This window comes from Tribolium madens, unplaced genomic scaffold (genome assembly GCF_015345945.1).
Source record: "Tribolium madens isolate multiple individuals breed KSU strain unplaced genomic scaffold, Tmad_KSU_1.1 Scaffold_3;HRSCAF=73;Tcas5.2_LG2, whole genome shotgun sequence".
Classification (NCBI taxonomy): Eukaryota; Metazoa; Arthropoda; class Insecta; order Coleoptera; family Tenebrionidae; genus Tribolium; species Tribolium madens.
The window spans coordinates 6,430,078-6,454,093 of record NW_025401006.1 but is presented as its reverse complement, the minus strand read 5'-3'; the positions used below and the strand labels follow the sequence as shown (position 1 = coordinate 6,454,093).

The 24,016-nt window shown below is 35.0% G+C and overlaps 2 protein-coding genes across 9 annotated transcripts; one reads left to right on the top strand and one right to left on the bottom strand.

Annotated features, from left to right (window-relative positions):
• Nucleotides 1-31: 31 nt before the first annotated feature.
• LOC123008069 (glutamate receptor ionotropic, kainate 2-like) lies at nucleotides 32-12,716 on the bottom strand. 7 transcript variants are annotated; one of them, XM_044403660.1, is made up of 16 exons: nucleotides 12,632-12,716; nucleotides 10,715-10,804; nucleotides 9,794-9,949; nucleotides 7,840-8,024; nucleotides 7,263-7,420; nucleotides 5,525-5,666; nucleotides 4,297-4,458; nucleotides 4,117-4,137; nucleotides 3,761-3,913; nucleotides 3,494-3,712; nucleotides 2,845-3,275; nucleotides 2,660-2,797; nucleotides 1,953-2,383; nucleotides 1,786-1,901; nucleotides 1,578-1,733; nucleotides 32-542 (listed from the first exon to the last, which is right to left on the bottom strand). In XM_044403660.1, exons 2-16 carry the CDS (start codon nucleotides 10,794-10,796, stop codon nucleotides 357-359), a joined length of 2,736 nt encoding a protein of 911 aa, XP_044259595.1. In that variant the 5' UTR covers nucleotides 10,797-10,804; nucleotides 12,632-12,716; the 3' UTR covers nucleotides 32-356. The 7 variants fall into 7 exon arrangements, with proteins under 7 accessions (XP_044259595.1, XP_044259596.1, XP_044259594.1 ...); XM_044403661.1 differs by lacking the exon at nucleotides 2,660-2,797 and adding an exon at nucleotides 2,484-2,621; XM_044403659.1 differs by lacking the exons at nucleotides 2,660-2,797; nucleotides 12,632-12,716 and adding exons at nucleotides 2,484-2,621; nucleotides 10,891-10,942 and having other exon boundaries at nucleotides 32-544; nucleotides 1,577-1,733.
• Nucleotides 12,717-14,642: 1,926 nt separating this feature from the next.
• LOC123007660 (glutamate receptor ionotropic, kainate 2-like) lies at nucleotides 14,643-20,745 on the top strand. 2 transcript variants are annotated; one of them, XM_044403071.1, is made up of 15 exons: nucleotides 14,643-14,808; nucleotides 14,860-15,021; nucleotides 15,185-15,557; nucleotides 15,957-16,098; nucleotides 16,150-16,305; nucleotides 16,815-16,967; nucleotides 17,018-17,256; nucleotides 17,307-17,523; nucleotides 17,880-17,964; nucleotides 18,100-18,238; nucleotides 18,359-18,496; nucleotides 18,896-19,326; nucleotides 20,112-20,227; nucleotides 20,357-20,512; nucleotides 20,561-20,745. In XM_044403071.1, exons 1-15 carry the CDS (start codon nucleotides 14,721-14,723, stop codon nucleotides 20,684-20,686), a joined length of 2,721 nt encoding a protein of 906 aa, XP_044259006.1. In that variant the 5' UTR covers nucleotides 14,643-14,720; the 3' UTR covers nucleotides 20,687-20,745. The 2 variants fall into 2 exon arrangements, with proteins under 2 accessions (XP_044259006.1, XP_044259007.1); XM_044403072.1 differs by having other exon boundaries at nucleotides 14,663-14,804.
• Nucleotides 20,746-24,016: the final 3,271 nt, after the last annotated feature.

Sequence of the window (24,016 nt, the reverse complement as noted above, 5' to 3'; positions counted from 1 at the left end):
AATTTAATTGGGAAAAAAATTAAACAAAAGGTACGAAACAGTTGAAATAGTTTATTGATGAGATTTTCTTGATTTATGAACATGGACATGACTTTTTACAATTATTAAAAGAAATATTTACAAACATAACATGGCAGTATTGTTAACAAAACAATATTTATAAAATCTGCAATAACTTAATCTACTAATACCAATATGATACATTTCAATTAAGCTAAGAAAATGATATGTTTTCGAACTAAAGTAAATCTTTGCTGGTTTTGTACTGAACTTGGTCCGAAAAAAAGCTTCGTATATTGTCTGTAGCAAAATAGGAGGAACAACGTTTTAACAATTTAATTAAAATATATCATATTTTAATTAATAGGTTCTTTATTAGTAACAAAACCATATGACGTATATGATCCCAAGGGATGAAACCGACCGTCATCAACCCCTATTGAAGCATCACAAGGACGTCCCTTCTTACGAATTGGTTTTGTCGACCCTTGACAACGTAGGGCAAACTTTAATTCATTTGCCATCTCAGCACACAACGACGACTGAAAATCGAAAAATACGTCACAAGGGAAATACATTTTACTAAAAATAATCCTGAAAGAGATTTTTAGGTAAAAGAAGGAAATTTGGATTGATGCGGATAACTTACCTCCTACTTTTCCGGAATACAAAGTAAGCAAAAACATATTTCAAAATAAACTTAGATAGTTATCTATCAAAAGGCTATACACTAAGTTTTGCACACGTACAAATTATTTGTACGGGTGTTCCAGAATTCTTTAGCGTATATGAAAACATATTGATGTGCATCAAGTACATTGTAGAAGTCTAAATAGATCTTTAATTTAAAGGCCGATTTACACAAAAAGTGTCATTAATGTCATTCAGAACAAAATTAATCACATCAATAATGACAAAAATCTTCATGTTTGCTATCTTATGTTAATTACGTTATTAATTTTAATTATTTTTTGCAACATGGGGTACTCATTTATTTGAAAAAAATAATTTTTAGAGAAGTTTGGAGTTGTTTAAATTTTCGCCTGATTGCCACCATAAAATGATCCCTTTCAGCAACTACTTCGATGCACATTAATATGAAAACGAGTATAGAAAAATCATAACTCTGCTGAAAATTTATTCTAGAACACCCTGTGTATACTTTACTAAAAACTTGCTAAATAGTCTGTTTTAGTAAAGTATACTTTAATAAAAATTACATTCTCTTGATTGTGACAATATATGGATCGATATTGTCGATAAATTCGTTTCTCTAAATAAAAGAGCGACCCTGATCTTACAACAAAGCTCGTATGTATATACAGTTTGTGTTAATATTTACTAGAAGGATTGCAGATCACGTGACCCTTGACCTTACAAAACAGCGAAATATCATGTCGGATATTATTATAAAAATTGTACAATGTACAACATATTTACAAACTATTGAGCTTACGTAAATAAAATATCTTCGCAAAAAGGCGTTTGCTATCTGGCAAGCACCTTTTTTTCGTTCAGGACAAAATTATTAACTAAGTTTTCTCTTATAGCTACGTGTCGTGTAGAATGCTGCTCACCCTTTCTTCCACTGCAACTTTCCTTGATTTCCATACAAATTCACACACTGCTATAACACACGCTACTCCCATTCCGCCCATCAGCACGACAAAGACTCCTCCTACGTTTGCCAGACCTAATTCATTAGCTGTGCTGCTGGTTTTGGTCGTATCATCCTATAAATAAAGAAAAATAAAGAATAAAACTTGAACTAAACCGGATTTTTACGCGGCAAGCTCCTCCGCCCCGTTTCTCTTTCCACCACCGTGTTTTCAATATGTGAAGTTTTCCCTCTTCTTGCAACTTTAATATTGTACCACTAATTGCAGTCCTGAACGGGGAATCTGTGCACAAAAGAATGAATAAAAAAGTTGGGGGAATTTTTCATTGTATACTTGGAGGCATGGCGATGCCATATCCTTTCGAATCGAGCATTCCTCCCACTTGGGTCAACTCGCAATTTCGCTCTATTACATATTCGATCGAAGTGGATTCCATAAGAAAAGCATAGCTGCCTTTGCCTTTAACGACACGTTCTACTCCTTCAACGTTACTAGCGGTGAAAACTGACGGTCTTTGGGACTCCATAAACGACCACATTCGTTGATAAGTCGAGAAGTTCGAGTCCCGGAAGAAGGCAGCAGTGGAGCCTCCTCGAAGTGCCCCGTATTTAATTTTGGTCTGTTTAGCTAAATCATCTGCGCTTTCAATGGGTGAGTCCATTCTCTCCACAGTCAAAAATGCAGCCAAGTTAGCAGTGTATGAAGAAATCATGATTAAAGTGAAGAACCACCACATTCCGGCTACCATTCTTGTGGAAACAGCTCTGCAAAGAAATTATTTTTTTCAAAATTTCAGGTTTTGGTACAGTAAAACACAATGAAGATGTTCTAGAAAACGATGATTTGTTTGACATGAAGACTTACTTGGGCGCAATGTCAGATCCTTGTTGCATCAAAGACCCAATGGTGAACCACAAGGAATTTAAGAGAGTGAACTGGTTTTCTAGAACATCCGGATCGCTATTGCATGGATGCGGGTTGTCCCATTCGTACGGACTGAACCTGCAACCACAACTCCAGCTAAGTTCTACAAGGCTTACTTGGGTAAAAAGTCGCATCCTTGCTGCATTAAAGAACCAATAGCGAACCACATGCAATTAAATAAAGTGAACTGGTTCTCGAGATGGTCCGGATTGGGGTTGCATGGGTGTGGGTTCTGCCACTCGTAAGGAGTGAACCTAGAAACGGTTAGAAATCCAGAATCATTTCTTAAGTCCGAGTTTACCTGGCTAAAATGAAGAGTAAAACCGAAACTCCTAGATAAGCCGTCGCCATGTATATCCAAACGTCCAGAGATAGAGGCGATAAGAAGGAAAAGAGATTCGGTGGCTGCTTTATTGGCTTTCGGTACAAAATACTGATGCCTAGATTCATAAAAGGCATCGTAAAATCTACAGCTTGTTCTCTGTCGTAAGTGATAGTCAAGTCAGCGATTGCCAGATCGGCTTTTTGATCTAACAATTCTCGGATCATTCCGTCCCATTCTTTCGTTTCCCGATTTAAAGATCCATATCTACCATCTGGTGCCAGACGGATGGTATAGTTGAAGCCCAGGACTCGCGATATCTCGTGGATTAAATCGACGGCGTAGCCCTCAAACTGAGCGTTCCCGGTCAATTTTTCACTTGCCTCTTTACGCATCACATACGGAGAACTCTGAAAACCAAATTAACAGACTCTCATTCTCCTTTCACATACATTTTTTTAATTATAAAAGTCGGAAATAGAAGCTAAACACTCCAAAGTGTAAGTCATTTCGATGAAATCGATAATTTAAAAATCACGTTTTTAAACTTTGAGCTTTTATGAACTGCTAGTGGTAGGTGATAGAGATAAAAGATGAAATTTGAATAATTTTATCAAAAATGCCTTACTAGAATCGTGGTGACGACAAAAGTTTTATTCTGAATAATCTCCACGATTTGAGTGTAGGCCTCTCCATAAGTCCTCGTAAAATTAACACCTTCGGTCGAGTTCCACGTCCCAATTTTCTTGAGCCCTTCCTTGTTCAACTCGATGATATCCAACACGAAATCACTCCTAAATCCCTGATGGTCAAACTTGATCACTCCGGTCAAACCCCGCATTTCGACCTACAACACCCGAATGCACTCTCTTATCCTCCAACCCCCAAAACTTACGATTTTCATGTAGTTAATGAGACTGTAGCCATGAGGCCAGGTATCCACGGCGTCGCAACTCAGAGGTTTGATGTCGATTTGTTGGCTGGTATCCAAATCATGAAGTGCTTTCGCAAACAAATGCACCGCGTCGTACATTAAGGCCGTTTCTGCCTGGAAACGACGTTTATGGCCGGTAAGATATGTGCAAAAATGCATCGACGGCCTAAATGCAACGTAAGCTTTGTTTGCAAAATGTGATTCATTCGAATTTATGACTCGGAAGGGAATTTAATTTATAGCGCGTTGATTTTTTAATCTGGTGTTTACTCGGAAGCTATTAATCTCGTGAAGGAGAAAATGAATTTCAAACTTACCTTTACAAAAGTATTATTATCCTGTACATTCGTGCAGCATAAATAGAAAACAAATCGTAACTATACTGATTGTATAAAATTGAAAAAACGTTTGGTTTAAAGGTTCAAATCGAGTTGGAGAGTTTGTTTGGGTTTCCTTTTTTGTTAAACTTAGGAACTAATAGGACGTAAGTTTTGTACCCGAATTATTGATGAAATTTCTCCTTTCTTGTTCTTTGCTTCGCTTAAATTCCATTCTCGTACAACTTTACGAACTTCCGGTCCATCAGGATCCACGAGTCGGAAAGCCGTTATATTAGTACCTCCGTATTTGAACTCCTCCAGATCCACGCCGTGCAGATCCTGAAATACGAGATTTAAAGGATCGTGTTGCTCTCAGAGATTAAGATTTTTCAACAAGAACACTTGGAACTTAAATACAGTTTCGAATGTAATTTCGAAGCGCTGAAACTTGTCTGAAATAGTATGCTGAAATTGTTTTAAACTTTGTTGGTATAGCCGCCGGTGAAAAGCACCACTAAATGATTAACCTTTTCAGCTGTTCTCAGCTAAAAGCAGCGGCGTAGTTATATGAATAAAGAAAGATTCATATATACTCGTACATTTTTTTAATTAATTTCAACAAAATTAAAGTTTGTACTCGAGTTTGGTAATTCCGAGATTAAATTTATAACAAAAGTAACAAAAACATTCTCATTCTAGAGAAATACCAAATGTCTGCATTTATTAAAATCATTTCTTTAATTAAATAAGTATAGATAATACATTTAATAAGAAAACTAAAATTTGATTTGATCAAAAATTTTATGTCAACAAATTTTCTGTATTTTTTTATTTGATTTGATATTATTTTTTTTATTTGTGTATCCAATAGAAAGTAAGGCATTTTTTTAACCAAAAGGTTTTCTGTAAATCTTCATATAAATACAATTCGTAGGAAATAAGGAATAGCAAAACCAATTTGTTCACTTTGTTTCGCCCAAGTTCAAAGAGAATGAAGGAATCGTCTGTACTGCCATTTACGGAAAACATTGCGGTTCCGAATAAGATACATTCCCGCGATTCTTTAAAGAGTTTTTATTAGATTTTTACGAAAAAATCCAATAAAAAGAAAATTATTCGTTGAATTTATTCGTTTACATTTCATGTGACGTATCTATTTCCATAAATGGCCCGCATCGCTTAATTATAAAATTCGGATTTTGACGATCGTTTATATCGCAACGGAGTGAACATTCGTAGAATCTGCATATGCAAATCATTTAGGACGAATTCCAATTACAGTTTAATTTGATCCTTTGAGAGCTGAATTACGCCAGATGTTACTAGACACGTTTAACAACACAATTCGCCTATTAAAAATGTATAGCTAATGGGGAAAGTCAGGATAGGGCAAAGTTTGACTTACTAAAGATGTTATGAGATAGCTGTGATAGTCGCTCATCATCCCGATCTGTTGCGCTTGTTTCAAAACATCGTAAATCCTCTCCGTCGAACAGTCTAAAACGATATGCGACTCTGCAGAATTCTTGATCTGCTTCAGCAGTGGCCTGAAACAAAATTCGGAAATTTATTTGGCGACAGCCCTAACACAATGTCCCCCAGTTGCGTATCTTCTTAACATTTAAATTTATCGTTGAAGCGAAACAGAGTTGCTTTAATGTACTCGTACATAATAAATAAAGTGGAGAATAGGTTACAAGGTGCATTCCGTGTCAACCCGACTTCCTAACTTACAAAATTATAATCATGTGCTGGTAATAAATTTTCCAGACCAACTTTTGACGCTTGACTAATACGATTATGGAAGTCTTCCACCTAAATGCATAATATTCATCGAGTTTTCGCGGCGAAAAGCCCCCATGTGAGGCATTTGCTAGATATTTATGCACATTCTTTCCCCCGAATCTATTCAAAACAAAATTCTAAAGCGGTTTTGTTAACTTAATAAAGATAAATCGCTGGCGTGTTTCCTTAATCAATTTTAATCGCTGAAAAATAATGATAAACGAGGGCTAGAAAAGAAACGGGTTTCTAGAAACGAATACGCCTAATTGTTAGAAGCATACTAAACCGGAAGTATTGATCAACTCATTACAAGCTTGTTCCAGAGGGCGGCCCTAAAAAGGGGACTTTATAGACTTTATACCTATTAATAAAATAATGAAGCTACTTTGTAACAAAATTGTTTTAGGGCGGCTTAAAAGCTCCAACAAGACTTGCGAGCTTTTAATTTTTCTCGTGATCTCTACAAAATCCTTATAGAAATCCGAAAAAATGTATCTATTTTTGAGATGTTCAATTTTAAAATTAAAATAAAATAGTTCATTAGACAAATTGTTAGACACACTTTGTACTTCTTATAAAAAAAAGAACCAGAATAAATTAAAGATATACACAAGAATTTTGTGTTACAAATGATCACATGTTGGTAATTTTTTCGGGACTCGGAATTTTACGTATTTGTTCACAGGTTTCGATAATTCGTAAATGTATAGGGAAAATATTTTGTAAATTTTGATTTTATTAAATGCTAAATTGCAGCTTAAATTAAAGATGTGGAAAAAGGTCACATTTCTGACATCATTCGGAATTTTCCAGTTTTTAACGAATTTCTATAATTTTAAAACATTTTTCGCAAATATTTTGTTTTAGGTACTCTTCGTGCGACTTTATACTATTTAACATAAAAAGTTATATCAAAATTTTTGAGGTTTTTCAAAGTACACATCTTAAAAATGCAAAAACAATTTTTTGGAGGGTATTTTCATTTAAAAAAATCGGTTTTATTTTGACTATCTATGGTTCAAACACTATTTGTTGTAGAAACCTTTTCTTTGCAGATTGTAACCAATTCAACATTAACAACATTATTTCATTTCATTTCATTACCACTGCGTGGTAATTTTATAAAAGTTTAGGATTGTTTCTCTTAACGAACCTCTTGCCCACTAAATTAATTCTCACTTTTAGTCACGTTTTGCTTCTGCAGCCAATAAGCCCCGCATCCATCACCGACCATACAAAAACCGTCCAAGATTAACAAGCTCCCAACTCGGTCGAAGCTAATCATTTGTATGTGCACGCGGGTTGGTAAATAATACCGGTTAGGATATTGTGGAGTTAGTAAAACCGGGTGTAAATACCTGTAATCAGAGCTTTCCCCAAGCTGGCGTACTGTGATGGGAAACTCGTAGGGACCGTGAGCTTTCAACAACTCCTGCAACCGCACCAGACCCTCATTATTCTCGTAAATTATAGTGAAGGATTTCCAGCCCCAGGCTTTCACTAAATCCACATACGCCTGAAACAAGAAATACAATTGTTCTGCAGGCAAAAACTTGGATACTTAATAATGGTTTCATCGTGTTTGGTGCAGGAGTTTATGACGGGAGGTGATGATGAGAGATAACTTATTATTGATTGATGGTGATTTCCGGGTGGGTGATTTAGTTATTTTAGCCGAGGTAATTTCCATGTTAGTGCATTGCAGGCTTGTTAATTTCAGCAATTAAGAGAAAATTTGAACATCAGGAAATTAACTCTAAACAGCGTATTTACGAAGCCAAAATTTAAAAATCAATTAAAACATTTCAAAAAATATTTGGTCGAATGTGAGAGGTCTGGAATACAAGAAAATAGCCGAAAGCCGTTGTGTTTTTAAAATTTAAAGCCAAATCTAAGCTCTTCCACATGCAAATCGATACGAAAGCTCATTTCTACCTTGGACAGCGTAGTGGGATGAGGATACAGGTTGACTAGACAGCTTTCCCTCCGGAGTCTATAGTCCCATCGGGTCTCCAGGTGCGGGATTTCCATCGTATCACATATTGACTGCACGTGACTGGCCGTATGTGCCGACTGAGGCCCGAAGATGGCAGCCACTCCACTTCGCAATAGGTGACAAACTGGAACAAAATTAATTATTCATACAACATTACACAGTTTCACTCACTCGACGAGTTTTACTGCTTTTGGGAACCCTTCTAATGGAAACGTGTCTTTGACGCTTTATTTATGTCGACAAATGCCGACATTTAACTACTCGCTAATTTTGTATCACAAAAGAGTGATTCATCCAAAAACACTGGAACACTCTGTATTTTAGTGATCAAAAATACAACACCAATTGATGAAAGTGGCCGAAAACTATGACCTAATCCCGAAAACGCACTTTATTTTTATCACCTAGGGACCATCACCGCAAAATCGTACCAAATATCCTGTGGGATTTCCCCATCGATGTTTCCAAGCAGAATGTCGTAAAGACCTATTTCATGATAATAAAATATAATGTTATTGAAATGTAAACGTGACGGAGTCATAAAGAGATGAATACAATTTAATAATGTGCCATTTTCATATTCACACTCAAATGGAATTGGCTGAGATAAGAAAGGAAAGAGACACTGTTATTTTTCCAAAAGTGGAAGAAATACAACTTAATTTTTTCAAGGAGTTCATTGCTTTCGGCTCGGATGGAGCATTGATTTTTGGTCCGGAGGTCGGACAATGAGATGGATACGAAGTTTCAAAAGAAAATTGTTATTGCGAAAGAGAGTGGAAATGGAGAATTAAATTATTCAGGTGTTTTGGAAATGAAGGACATAAATTGTTTAAATAATTCGGTCAGAATTAGAGAATATTAATTATCAGATAATTCAACAGTTTTTGTCAGTATTGTATATTTCATTTTTGTTATAGTAATTACAAAACAATGTGTTTGCGGTTTTAATTAAATTAAAATTAGCATTATAATTAATAAATTCACTGTCATGTGTAGCATTATTATAATTTTGCACCCATTGGTGTATAATAATTAAACCGTGTAACACAACTTTAATTAACACATTATTATTTACCTCTCGATTTAATTGTTCAATTAATTTGTAAATAAAAGTAATTTTTTCAAATATGAAACAAAATTAACTTTTACCACAACTGAACCAACCCTCAACTCGTCCATAAAGTTCACAAACCAGCAACGACAAAATTATTTTGTGCGAAGGAAATATATTGAAGTAATTTCTAACAGATGTTGAACTAAAGCAAACTTAGATACAACAAAGTTTTCTAATCAGTAGGCACGTTCCGATAAATAATATTGCTTTAATAATAATAATATAGTGAGACCTTATTAGCGTTATTGTAATCATGCCCATATAACAACCAGAAAGGTACTTAAATATAAATGAAATGCTTAATCATAAAACTTAAAATCTGTAAGAGAGTTTACAGGTTTAAAACAATATATTTAAACTTAAATGGATTTAAACTTATTTATCCACAATCACTCTATAAAGAGACTTTATTCCACACTTTAGATGCGTATAAAGTACTACCTTATCCACTAGTGGAATAAAGTAACTTTATTCCACTGTTAGTAACCAGCGCACCGCGTAACAGCTTACTACGTTTAAGCACATTTGGCGTGACGTTTATATGTCAGTTTAATTTTTAATTAAGTTTGGAATAATTTGAGCCTGTGATTGTGGATAAAGCGTTGTATTGCAGTCGTGTGTTAGTCGCGTTTTATCCACTTAAGAAAATTAACCGCTCGATCTGACGTTCTCGCGGTTAAACATTCTTGCGTGGCTAAAACACTATCTAACACACTCTTACAATAAATAAATATTAAAATACGAGTATTTGCGAAAAGTCATTACTAGGGGCATACCTTTTTTCGATGCGTGAAAGCTGTCTTGCGGGGACATTTTCTCGATCTGTGCACTGAGTTTGGATCTCGGCAGGATCATCCGATCGCTGTTGATCTTCTCCACCGCATATCTAAATGCGATCTCTTGCTTATCATCAGCAGGATGAAACAATCCACCTGAAACAATCCGGAGATTAATGAAAATTTCTCAATGACCAGCGCTCGGAAATCACTGTCATCAATTTCCCCTAATTTGATTTGTGAAGGTTGCCTCTTTGCTCTTTGTGTGTAAAGTTACCCGAGCCATTAACTGTCAATAATCCTATTAGGTGTAAGTCGCCCTTTGACGACACGGACACTATATTTTCAGTGAGGGATTATTACCGGCCAAAAACCCCGAATGGAAATGTTAAAAAGATTTTTCGGAATGTCAGTGCCACTGCCTAAAAGCAAGAACTTTTATTCAACAAAAATCCTGGAATTTGCTACACGCAGCTGGAACTTATTTTTAATTATTAAAGTGCGCCGGAGGGATAATGTCTAGTTTATTCAAAAGCGGAAACAATTAAATAAAAACGGGATTATTTTTATAGAAACGGAGAGAACAAATAGCGCAAAGTTGCTTTAATCGTTGGCTTTATACGAGCTTAAAGAAAAAAGTTAGATTTTTTGCGATAAAATGCTTGCTATAGAATATACAATACAGGGCATGCTGAAAGGAAGCTTAGGGGAACCAAAAAAGTTTGATAAAAGCGACAAAAGCTCGGTTTTGTCTTGCGATGAAACACTATTTTGTTAATAAACTCCTGGGGTTAGATAATCCAAAACTAAAAATTAGGACGTGGCTTTTATGTTAATTTCTGGGTCTTTAATTCGACTATAATGAAGTTTCCAGGGTTTATTATCCCTTTTTTGCAACGTTTTTTTCCTAAAATGGCTTACCTATTCGGATCACGTCTGGAAGAGTGTTGGAAAATTTCATTAGCGGAAGCACTAAAAGCAATTGCGTTAGCCACTCCATCATGAAAACATCTGTAACAATAAAACATAAATTTAACTTTTCCATTTATCAAAATATGAAATTGATACGAAACGTTTTAATAAAACTAAAAAATTACCGTCGATAAAAGCACGACTTTTCTTCTGCTATTTCGTAATAAAGTATCCAATCGATACTTTAAAATTGGAAAAATGATTGAGATTTTTCGCATCATTTATTAGAACTGTTTTATCACAGCTATCGTTCGTAGTTTTCTAGGACATAATTCACAGTTATCTTCAACTTTATTTTTAACCACCTTTAAATAAACTCTGAACTTGTTGATACCCAAATTGATTAATTAGTTGTCAAAACATGCTAGTGACTAATTTGTCAAAAGCTCCTTTATCAATGACAAATAAAATTTAAGGTAATTGCTTTTAAACAAGGAAACTTAAAGACACTGTTTAGACCAAGAGACCCCTTTAAACATTTATCGAACCGACTGTAATTGTCCCAGACTAAACGACCATTACACCCTGACAAATGTCACCATTTAGTTGAAGCTTTAGATTTAAAATTTTTCGTAAACACTGTTGAACAAAATGTCAAGCAATTGCTTTCTGTATGTACCCGTTTGATAAAAACCCTTGGGACACAGAGATGAAAGAATTTCAAATAATGAGATGATGTAGTATGTATGAGGAGAGCTTAGACTTGCCAGATTTTACCAAAAGCTCGAACATAAACAAAGCTTGTTATTCGATAAATTTTTGATCAGTTTTATTTCCACCAAATGCATCATTAGTACTTATAGCCCAACCAGATTTTTCCCAAACAAAAGCTCGCTTATCTAGCTAATTACACTTTAAATCAAGATTAATTAAAACCATTTGTTTGGTACATTCTGCGCCCCCAAAACCGGACATATAAATCACTCGAGAATTTTCAATGTAAATAGTTAGGAATAGTTAAGGCCAGGATATGTTTGCCTTAATTTTGGAGGAGTACATGATCTTGGAGAAGATAAAGCACGAAGTCATATTCACACACAGGAATTTATTTCAATTTTAAACTCGGTTACACAAAAATGTTTTAAAATAGAGGAAAAAATTACCAACATGTCTTAATTTTTTTGTAAAGGATAAAAAAGCTGTTCAGCTTGAAAGATAATTTTAATAAAGAGCCATAATAAAATAAATAAGTGAACACTCATGATTCATTCTGTACAATAAAAAGTTTATTTCGCTTATATTTTGGCGAGACTAAAATGTCTAATATTTATTTAAGAGAGCCACTTCTTTCTTACTCTGTTCTTTTTGCGTTTTCTTTTTATACTTTAATTAAATTTTAATTACATCTTGTTTGTCATTATTTTTCAATAAGTGACAAATTGCCAAAGTAAATTTTAAAGCTTTTAAAAATTTCTAATATAACTTTAAATTAACTGTTAAGATACCACTATTTAACTATAACTGACTGAATGTTGCATTTAGGAAACTTCTATACAACAGTGTTAAAGCTTTTGATAGTGGAACATTATTTATGTATTACATTTTCTAAACTGTTACAAACATTACATAAAAGCTCGAAGTAAATAAACATCAATTAACTCTATAAAACCCTCCAGGGAAAAATAGTTCTAAGTGCAACCATTGTAGTCAAACATGTCAAATATTGATACATCAAATATTTTTCCAACACGGAAAATTAGAATAGCCTCTCTTTCGACCAAAACAAAACTTATTTTATTGAAAATAGTATCACAATAAGAGGTACAAGCTTTTTTTAATTTTAAGTGCCATATGTGTCTTACTCCGGGCCCTCCTCGACCCCCACAACTTCCGCCCTATCTCCTCGGCTTATATCTTCACACCTACCTGCAATTCTTCACTTTTTCTTCAAAGCACAACACTCAGAACGTATCGACGCGACCGTTATTGAGTGGCTCTTGCAGACCCGCAACCCTCACTGCAGCCGGGATTTTATTCCCAGCCTCCGGATTCCCGGAGTCGGCGCTGTTCGGTTCCAGAACCGCTCCGATGATAAAGACGGGATATGTCCACGTTGTGAAATATCAAATACACACCAGAAATGACTGGATCAAAATAAAGAAAACGGCCGACAAGCTGTGCCGAGAATCAAAAACAAAATTTATAGGTTTGGTTTCCGGTATTTTGCGCCCGAAAAGTTTACTAAACTTTTCGGTTGTTTTAAGCGACTCAGATAAAATTTTTATTGATTTTGGAGAGTTAATTTATTATATAACTGATCTGCGAAGAAACAGATCAGATTGGGATGCCAAATTTGGGACAATGGTAAAGTTTTTAGATGATGTTGGAAAATAATAAATTAGAGTGAAGTTAATTTGCATTTTCGAGGAACTCTCGCCACTGAACTGTACTTCCCGAATAAATATTAAATCGTCTTCATCCACGTGATGAACAAAATAAGTAGGATGTAAAATGTTACTTCTGTACCAGGACATTTGGCGTCTCAAAAAACAAGGAAGAATCCTACAAGTTTAGCTGTTTTCCCAAAAGTAAACATACAAAAAATATCTAAGAAACTTACAAAATGCCTTGCCCTAAAATGGCTTTCTACTTCTTTCTGGACCAGGACATTTGGCGTTTCAAAAAACAAGGCAGAATCCTACAAATTTAGCTGTTTTCCTAAAAGTCAACAACTGAAAAAGGCCTAAAACCCTTTAAAAAGCATTAATTTTTATGCACCCCAAAAGTGTCCAAATATCTGTAGACTACCAAAAATTGGGCACACGAAAAAACTGTTGAAATCTCCCAAAATCAACACCAAATCAAAGAGATAAATTTGGCGCCTTACAAAACAAGACAGAATCTTAAGAATTTATGTTTTCCCAAAAGTTAACAACCGAAAAAGACATGAATGCTTCAAAAATTATAATTTTTTATAAACCACCAAAAAAAAATTGCGCCTGAGAAAATTGTTGAAACTCATACAAAATCATACATATTTAATTACATTAAAAGCACCCAAAAAATCTTACAACAGTTATATTTTACCAACACACCAATTATATACAGTACAAGAGGAAAAAAAATTTTATCTTTGATTTTAGGCCAATACTGTAAAGGAAAAACATTTTTTGCTTCACCTGAAACGAGCAAATCTGTACTTAAAACTTCATTATTCTGATTCAGTGAAAAAAAAGTTAATTTTGCTCTTGATTTTGGACCAGAAACGAAAAGCCATTTGAAATGTCTAAAAACAACGGATTTTGTAAGTTTTTTGATTGCTTTTGAGATAATTTTGCATGATTTTAAGAAATTTCAACAGTTTTTCCGTGTGCCCAATTTTTGGTGGTCTACAGATATTTGGGTACTTTTGGGGTGCATAAAAATTAATGCTTTTTAAAGGGTTTTAGGCTTTTTTCAGTTGTTGACTTTTGGGAAAACAGCGAAATTTGTAGGATTCTGCCTTGTATTTCGAGACGCCAAATGTCCTGGTTCAGAAGTAACATTTTACATACTACTAAAATACGCACTAGTTTAATATTAAAACACAATTTTAGTATTTGCGGGTACTAATGCTCTGATTCTTCGTATTTTCTGCAATCGCAACAACTAGAATTATTCAGTGGCAACTTGCAATCTGTTCACTCTACAACAAAACAACAATATTCTTTTATTTATTTTGCGAAGCGGCCCTCTAGACTTTTAATCACGATTCACCAGAGCCTTTACTATATAAAATGCGGAAATAAATTATTACAATAAAAAAATAGGACAAAATATTTTATCCTATCGTTTAGATAAAATCTGTTCATTGAAGCATGTCATAGTCTACTAGACAAGAGTCCAAAATAAATTTGTTAAAAATAGAAACTCGAAAGCAAACGAAACTAAACTTGTCTCTCTTGAGTTGAGTGTGGCGTTTAGTAAACAATGATTTTATCGTGAGAAACGTTTATTGTAAACATTAATTATTAAAATGTTTCTATTGACGACATCTTTGAGTTTTATCTTAGTTTTAATGGAAACTTGGGCTATTCCTGAAAATCCTAAATCACTAAAAGTTGGTAAGTTAAGAGAATAAATTCAAAAATTAAATTAACCGTAATTTATTTAAGCATTTTTTCTGAATGAAGATGCTGCGCTCGACAAGCTTGCAATTACGAGTGCGACAAACTACATTAATAATTACGCCGCCACTCAATACTCTCTCAACTTCATCCTCGACCCTAAAATATATCGAATTAAAAAGAACGAAATATACAACGTTGGAAATCTCGGTAAGAACCGAAGAAATGTCAACATTTCCTCATTGTTTAACCCTCCGTTTCCCATTATTTTTTGATGAACTATTTTATTGCAAAAACTTCTCTATTAAAACTTCCGACCGTCTCGGAAGTGTCTACAAGTCTGGAAGAATTCTTTACGAGGTCAAACTTTCAGCTTGCGACGCTATAAGGGAGGGCATCGCGGCCATTTTCGGTCCAGAAAATGGTGAAGCAAATGAAATCATTCAATCAATGGCTTTAAGTCTTGAAATTCCGCAATTTCAAACGTACTGGAATCCAAATTTTGCCTCTTACGTCGACTTGGGAAAGGCCGACAAGAAGGAAACATTCAACTTTAACTTATATCCAAGTCCAAGCATTCTCTCGAAAGCTTTCGCTACTTTAGTCAGGGAGAATGACTGGAAGAGTTACACCATCATTTACGAAAATGATGATGGACTTGTTAGACTTCAGGAAGTTCTTAAGGCGCTAAGTCCTAATAATCCTTCGGTTAGGTACCGGAAGCTGGACTTTGGGCCCGACCACAGGTTCGACAAAATAACACAAATTTCATTACAATGAAGTGTTTGAAACCCAACTTTCGTTTTAATTTATTTTTGGTAAAAGAAAGAACATTAAACTTTTTGTCTTAAACTAGTCTGGCGCTAGTTTATGAAGTACAACTCCAACTCCTAGACCGTTGACTTCTAATTACTCTCCTAAAATGAATTATTGTTAAACTAGCCACAAAATTTTGTGGCGCAGAAAATTTTATAGCACGGTACAAAGTAAATTTTAAAAAATTTGAGACATTTTATTATGAGAAAAGTTATGTTATAATCCGAATAACATGATTATAAAACTTTTACGAAAATACAGATCTCATTAATAAGTTGATGGAACAATAACACTTTGAAGTTTCTATACAAAATGTATTAAATTTCCAGGCCCATCTTGAAGGAAATTGTGGCTTCGGGTGCCCTTCACATTATCTTAGATTGTGAAGCCGACCACACTATTGATATTCTCTCGCAAGCAAAGGAAGTAAAGCTCTTCGAGGAGTATCACACTTACATGATAACTTCATTGGTAATTTTCTACTCTAAGAGTTTAATAATTGTGTTATTGTTGTGTTTTCAGGATGCCTACACTATAGATTTTCGTCAGTTGGGGGAAATAAAAACAAATGTTTCAATTATACGAATGTTAAACCAGAAAGTGGTCGATACAGTAATTGACAACTGGGAACTCGTTGATTTAGAACGAAAGCTCAAAATTCCCAACAAGTTGATAAAGGTAGTGACATTTATTCACCGGAAATAAATTACATTTGCGGGTTGTGACATTTCAGTGCACAAAAAAAAAGTATATTTAGTATGAATTCACAAGTTTATTTGCCGCTTCATATAGTATTTCTCTTGTCCTGGTAACGATTTATTTGCATCTCAAAACTACCCCTTGAGATGCCAGTGATTGATAAAGGCCGGCTCTGGGATTACTAAAGTCTAATCGACTGGAATTAACTTGGAACAAATTCTTGATTTATAATTTAACAACAAAGAATTAAAACAAGTATTTACAAATATTTGGTCGGAATGAGAAAACGCTTTGGCACTGAAACTATTCGTTAAATCTCCATGAATCTATTTATAATTCTATGAAGGTGCCGTGATAAATTTTCTGCCGAATTTAAGTTAAACGGTATATTTAAAATTAGATTTTGCTCCCCAGAGTTGTGAAAATCGATACACTTAAACAAAAATTCATACACAACCCACTTTACAAGCTTCTTATGCTGGTTGCAGGTCAACACTGCTTTCCTCTTCGATGCTTTAAATTTATTCATAACTGCTTACTCAAACTTGGACCGCGAGCAAGAAGTGGATGTAAAATCACTGAGTTGTGGCACAAATGAAATTTCAACACACGGTTATCGACTGTCGGCTTTTATTTCAATGGTAAATCACTGAAACGAGCTTAAATTGAAACGTTTAAATTTTCATTCCAGCTTAATATGACGAAAGGAATGCTGGGGGAACCGATATCGGGTCTTTTAAATTTTAATTCTTTAGGACAGCGAATCTCACTCAAATTACAAATCTTGGAATTGAAGAAAGATGAATTTCGAGTGACGGGAATTTGGGACTCGAATACGCCCGATGTGATTCATTCAACGATCACTTCCGAGGATCGTGAGAAAGAATTGGAACAACAACTAAAAGGGAGAACTTTCAGAGTAGTTTCAAGGTTTATAATTACTAGGATTATGTGTGCTGTTGCAGTCAGACTTTTTCCAGAATATATCCCCCATATTTGTCGCGCAAACCCGGAATTGACAGCAGCGTAATGAGCGGAAATAACGCTTTTGAAGGATACGCCATGGATCTGATGAAGGGCATTTGTGAATTATACGAGTGCAACTATGTCTTTGAACTAGTTCCGGACAATAATTACGGAAAATATGATCCCAAAACCAAAGAATGGAACGGCTTAATTGGACACTTATTGGCTAGAGTGAGTTTTAAATTGTTTTAAAGCGAGCTTGATTTCCCCAGCGATTAAAAAATTTGAGTTTTAATCATTGGACAAAACGACGAGAAAAAGTTTATAAATCAAATGAGGTATACAACTTAATTTACAGGGAAAATTAAGAGAAAGCACAAATTACACAAAAAACACATTTTTAATATTTTAGTTAGGATTTTTTATTTACAAAAATTTATAATAAACGTGTTTTTTGACCGTTTTTTTTACTTTTAATTGATAAACTACATTATTTTTGAATTACAGAAAATACTACAAATAAAATTGTGAAATGTTTTTGCTTCACCTTTTGCTGTTCTATTTTCTTTTATCTTTCTTTATTACAGAAAGCCGATTTGGCTATTTGTGACTTAACGACAACATACGAACGAAGGAAAGCGGTAGATTTCAGCAACCCTTTTATGACTCTTGGTACGTTTTAATACATGTATGTATAAATAATTGTGGAAGTAATCCTCTATTGTTATGGATATCATTTCATTGTCTTCTCTCTGTATGATTGCTTTTATATAATATGTTGCAAAGCCTTGTCTAAGCCCATTTCAGGGATCAGCATCCTGTATACAAAAATCGTTAAAGAGCCTCCCGATCTGCTCTCCTTCACGAATCCTTTATCTCTCGACGTTTGGCTTTATATGGTAACTGCGTATATGGTTATATCTATGATTATTTTCCTCGTCGCGAGGTAAGTCCCTCTCATAAAATTTTGTCAAGATAAATCCCTGTCTATAAAAGAAGCACCTTTCGTTTCAATCTCCACATCGTAAAATCGGAATTAAATCAATTTTTCTGAAATTTATTGCAGACTGAATCCTAATGAATGGGAGAACCCTCATCCGTGCAACCCAAATCCGGAAGAACTGGAGAATATCTGGAACATAAAGAATTGCTTCTGGTTGACATTGGGCTCCATCATGCAGCAAGGCTGTGACATATTGCCGAAGTGAGTTGTGTATGCGTGATCTGTAAGAAAAAAAAATTCTATTCGAAACCGCCATCAATATTAATAAGAGGTAAAATGAGGCTTTGAGATGCGTCGGTTTCGGTAAGACTTCAAAGCAATATTCTGAGAAGCGCGTGCCAACTAGGGTTGGCATGTAGGTACTGAGCTTGTAGCCGGTCATAGTTTATGATATTCTGACCACTTCCTTGTACAGAAGAGACTCCTGTTCAAAGACACCGCACGTCCTCATCAAGGCGTCTTAATATCCATATCTACTTAGAGAGATGTCTACATTCTCATCATTACAGCCACACGGAGATAATTCACCAACAATATGAGCAAACATTTTTTCAACAACTTTCGCATTCCTAACACACCCAGTGTTAATTACCTTTTTAGGGGAATTTCGACCCGGATGGTGGCAGGCATGTGGTGGTTTTTTACCCTGATTATGATCTCATGCTATACAGCCAACTTGGCCGCTTTTCTCACCCAAGAAAGGATGGGCCCCACCATTCAAAGTGCTGAAGACTTGGCTGGTCAAACGAAAATTAAATACGGCTGCCTCAAAGACGGAGCCACGGCGTCGTTCTTCAGAGACTCCAACGTCACAACTTACCATAAAATGTGGGTAGCTATGGAAACAGCAGACCCCAGTGTTTTTGAAACATCAAATATCGATGGGGTCAAGAGGGTAATCAGCAATAAGGGAAAATATGCATTTTTTATGGAGAGTTCTTCTATTGAGTATGAAGTGGAGAAACATTGCGAGTTGGTGCAAGTGGGAAACAGGCTAGATACCAAAGGATATGGGATTGCTATGCCCACAAGTAAGGGAGAATCTCGGTCAAAAACAATCACTTTTAGACAATAAAATTGCACTCTATCATTTTTAAATGTTTCTTAAGATACTTGTTTTGCATTTTTTATTATTCAACCAAGTTTTTTCACCAAAAATGTTAAAAGAATGTGTTTTTGTGGCTCATAGCAAGAAAGCGCGAAAAGAATCACTCAAACCGTATTCACTCAAAGACACTTAGCTTTATTCGATCGTTTATTTTTAAACCGCGACATTCGAAATTTCAATTAAACAACCGCCCGTGGTTTATTATTGCAACAAGTGGACCTGAAATCGCAATTAATTACTTGTAAACCGCTTTATTAGTGAATTATCTGACTCAAACCGCGAAGTTTTCGCTGTATGTTCGAGATTGAGTTAATTCTCGGTCGAAATAAATAAAAATAGTCGAATTCCTTGCGGTACAAAGGCTCCCCCAACCCACACATGTGTCAGATGACTATTAAGGAGATTGATAAACTAGGGGCATATTTTTGTTTATAACATGACGGCCAGGCATATGCGCGTATAAAGATCTGCTCGTATAATACTCTGGCATGAAAAGCATTCGTCGGTGGTTCTTTGCATACGAAACAATTGGACCCCTGCTGGTCTTTTACGATAGTTGAGGTAACTCTTCAATAGTTCCGACGGTTTATGGTTGCTTTGTTAAAGAGCCATACTTAATGTCTTAAACTCAATTACCTAATAAATTTACCTCGACTCATATTAAAAAAATATAAATTCGCGTTTTGTTATTGACGAAACTATCCGTAGATGCTCCCTACCGAACGTCAATAAATCAAGCGATATTAAAGATGCAGGAGATGGGCCGGCTGCAGCGACTCAAAGAAAAATGGTGGAAGGAGAAAAACAAAGCTAATACTTGCAAGGTAAACAAAAAAATTACTTCAAAGTTTCGCTAAATTGTACAGACGGGAGCAGTTTTATAAACAACACAGCCGTAATCGTGTTATTTAACAAAACAAACGAGACAGAATTTTAATCAGATATTAATTTAGAAAGACGAAGACTCAAAGAGTGATTCGGCCAACGAACTGAGTTTGGCTCACGTCGGAGGGGTTTTTGTCGTACTTGTCGTTGGGATGAGTATTGCCATGGTTATAGCTGTTTGTGAATTTTTATGGCACGTTTGGAAAATTGCAGTTACACAACACGTACGTCCACCTTATACAAATTAACAAACAATGATAAAAATATTGCAGGTAGCCCTAAAGGAAGTCTTTTTGAAAGAACTTAGATTTGCAATGGATATTTGGTGTCGCCAGAAACCGGCGAATCCTGCCGCCAATTTGAATCTAAGCAGAGAGACTTTACGACAAGGCGATTGAGCCAAATGAAAAAATATGTGAAATAAAACTTTTGAATAAAAATAAATTGTTTGAAAACTTGTGTTTACATTTAACAATTAACTGCCCTAACAACCGATTGCTGGTACGATTTAACCTCAGTTAAAATTTAACTTTTCCCTAATTGCTAAATGCTAAGGTAGCGATGATCTGATCGATGTTGCTATGGTTTAACCGAGGTTTACATTTATATGTAGATGTTTCCACAAACAGGGCCTAAATCATTTAATTTAATTATCAGTGCTTTACAACCAAATACGCTCTGTATTCGACAATAAAAATACAGATTATAACTTTATGATCTGGTTTTAACAAAATTTAATATACAAAGTGATCCACAATTGGCAATCCTGACCCCAATTTTTAAAGCTTACCATTAGAGTACGCAATCTTATGGGGTTGTACAGTGGCGGTCATTGAAAAGTAATACACGGGATTTTGACACATTCTCTCAAAATTTAAAAAATTGCATAATGTAATTTTTTGTCGTGTTTATCAGTGTCACTGAAAACGTCACTTTTGACAAATCAGTAGTGATAGACGCCGTCAGGAAAATTTTAAAATGCCGCAATTGTCGAATGTACAGAATCTATTATTATTACAAGATTAAGGAACAATGTCCCTCTACGAGTCATCGCAGAAGAAATAAATGTGAACAAAATGACTGTCCTTAAAACAAAGAAGAAGATTCTAGTGACATTTTAAACATGACAGTGATTGTCAATTTCAAGGGAAAATTTACAACGCCATTTTTTTTTTATTTGTCAAGTGTATTACTTTTCAATGGCCGCGACTGTACGTCAAGTATTTGTCAAGCAAACCGTATTCGGTTGCAGTGTTTCAAATTATTAACAAAAATACTTTCAGTCTTTCTGAATCACTTCGTATTACTAAATGGACAATTAAAAACCAAAAAAAAAAAAAAACTAGGTACAGCTACATTTAAAAAAAAAAACGGGAAATCAGATTTTTTTAAATGTAAATTTGGTTCTAGTTGTCAATTATCAACTTATCAACCTATCAACCTTTATCAACCTATCAAAAATATTTCTATCAATGGCTTTAAATTTATACCAACTTGTGTAATGCCGCATTTAAGTGACGTAGAGAAAGTCAGAATCGTCGCTCACCTGGAAAATGATACGAAAATTATGAATTTAGCGGCAGAATTTAGAGTGTCATCAAAATATTTTAACCCATTTTTAATAAAACACGTTCACACCATGGAAAAATTGAAAAAAAAACATTGACATTTCCCGTTTTTTTTTTTTAATGTAACTGTACATGTTTTAATATTTGTTATTTTCAAAGGCCAACTTGTATTTTTATTGTTTACTTCTTTCAAAATTCATTTTCCTATCATGGCCGATATTTGCTTTTATGTTTAATATAAATTAATTTCAGAAATTGGAATATTTCAAGTACAGTGGCCTGGCCTAAATTTTGTTAAACTTTTTGTTGGAGTAGCAAGCTTGTAATTAAACTAAATGCGCTATTAATTTTTCTGGGGAGTTCTCCATTATTCCTCCCATTAAAAAATCGTGTCTGAGGTAAATTACGGCCGTTGCGTCTCCTAAACCCGAATAACGGCCTTCGTTACTGCCTCTATCAAATTAAGAATATTAACGCCGGTCCTTAGGCACAAATCACACAGTCCATTAAAAGTCGCCACTTGCAGCCATCATAACCGTCGTCAAGATGAGCACTTCCGGCCGGTCCAAGGTAAACATTTCGCAAAGTCACAAATCCGAGTTAATGTCTTTGCTAATACCTGATGTTTCGGTAAAATATGCTATTGTCTGTTATCAGCAGGAGATGAAAGCGGCCGCCAACCGAGTCGATTCTTTCAGTCAAAATACTTATCTATTCTAATCCTTCTCAAAAGTGAGATAAGTACGTGTGGGTGGTTGGTCCTCCGACGTGTGCGGTCACACAAATAAAGAATTACTACCGCTCGAGAAAATTTAAATGGCGGCTTTGCTTATCTCTTGCAACGTTGCTCACTCGTTTGTCTTAATTATATGCTCTGATGGGTCAGATGAGTGAGGCACGATGCCTCGCTTGCAAATCGCACCGAGGAGGTTTATTACCGGCGAAGGACGAGGTGGTTTAGACGATCGTTAAATGGATCCGAGTTTAGCATTCGCCAAGGGAATGTCATGCACGGAGATAAGGCTCTTAGGACGTTATAATTTCCTACGCAATTATGCACACCAACTGCAATTACCGATAATAACGGCAAATTTAAATTCAATCTCTGAGAAATATAGCAAAACGAAATCTGCAAGACACCACGTGGCGCTACCGTATTTTTAACACGATGCCATAAATTTTACTTTATACGAGTACTGTGTAGCCACAGTTTTCATTTGCTCCAACAAGAACTCTTTATTACGACAGAATTTATTACACAATTTTCACTTTTTCTCTTATAAATTGTAACTTTAATAACGGCGGACTTTCCTAGTTTATGGCAAGGATAAAATCTGATTTTTCAAATAAAAATTACCTAGAGTATCAATCAAAGCAAGCAGATGCTGCTCTCATATAAAGACACTTCTTGCTCCAGTGAGGCACCTGCCTCACAAACAGGTTTGTTTCTCGCGATACTTATGGCTCAGAATAATTAATTAAAATATAGGAAATCACTCAAGAGGCAGCTTGAGACAGTAACAGTGGCGGAACAACGTTATGGCCATGGGCGCCCACAGGGGGGGGGGGGCAGTGGGGGCCGTTGCCCCCCCTGGGACAATAGTGGTTGCTATTTTATATAAAAAAAAGATTTTTTAAATTTTTTTCAAACTCGATCTAATTTAAATTTTCATGAACGAAATAAGAAACTACTATTTACATTTTTATCACGAACTGAGTGATATGAAAACAGACGAATAAAACGGTTATTATTAACTTCGACTCTTTTTTTGCCCCCCCCCTGACCATAATTTCTGCCTGCGCCCATGGTTATGGCTGTTTTATTTCTCCACAAAAATGACCAAAAACTCTTGAAACTCAATTACTTTGTAATTTAGAAATCTGTAGTCATGCGTCCATATACTCCTTTTCGCATATTATGTTGTCATATCATTGCATTGCAAATAGGCTGTACATTTTAGAAAAATCAAACTATTTTAAAATTAGTATAAAATCTAAATCAATTTTTATTTGTTGTTTTGTTTCAAACGTATAGATTAGAAGAAGTTTGATTTTCTAAAGAACTTACAATTTTAGTTCATTTTACAAAACATGATGCAGTTTGAGAGTGTATGTCATTAATTTACTGTAAATTGTAATTAATTTATTGTACCTATTGTA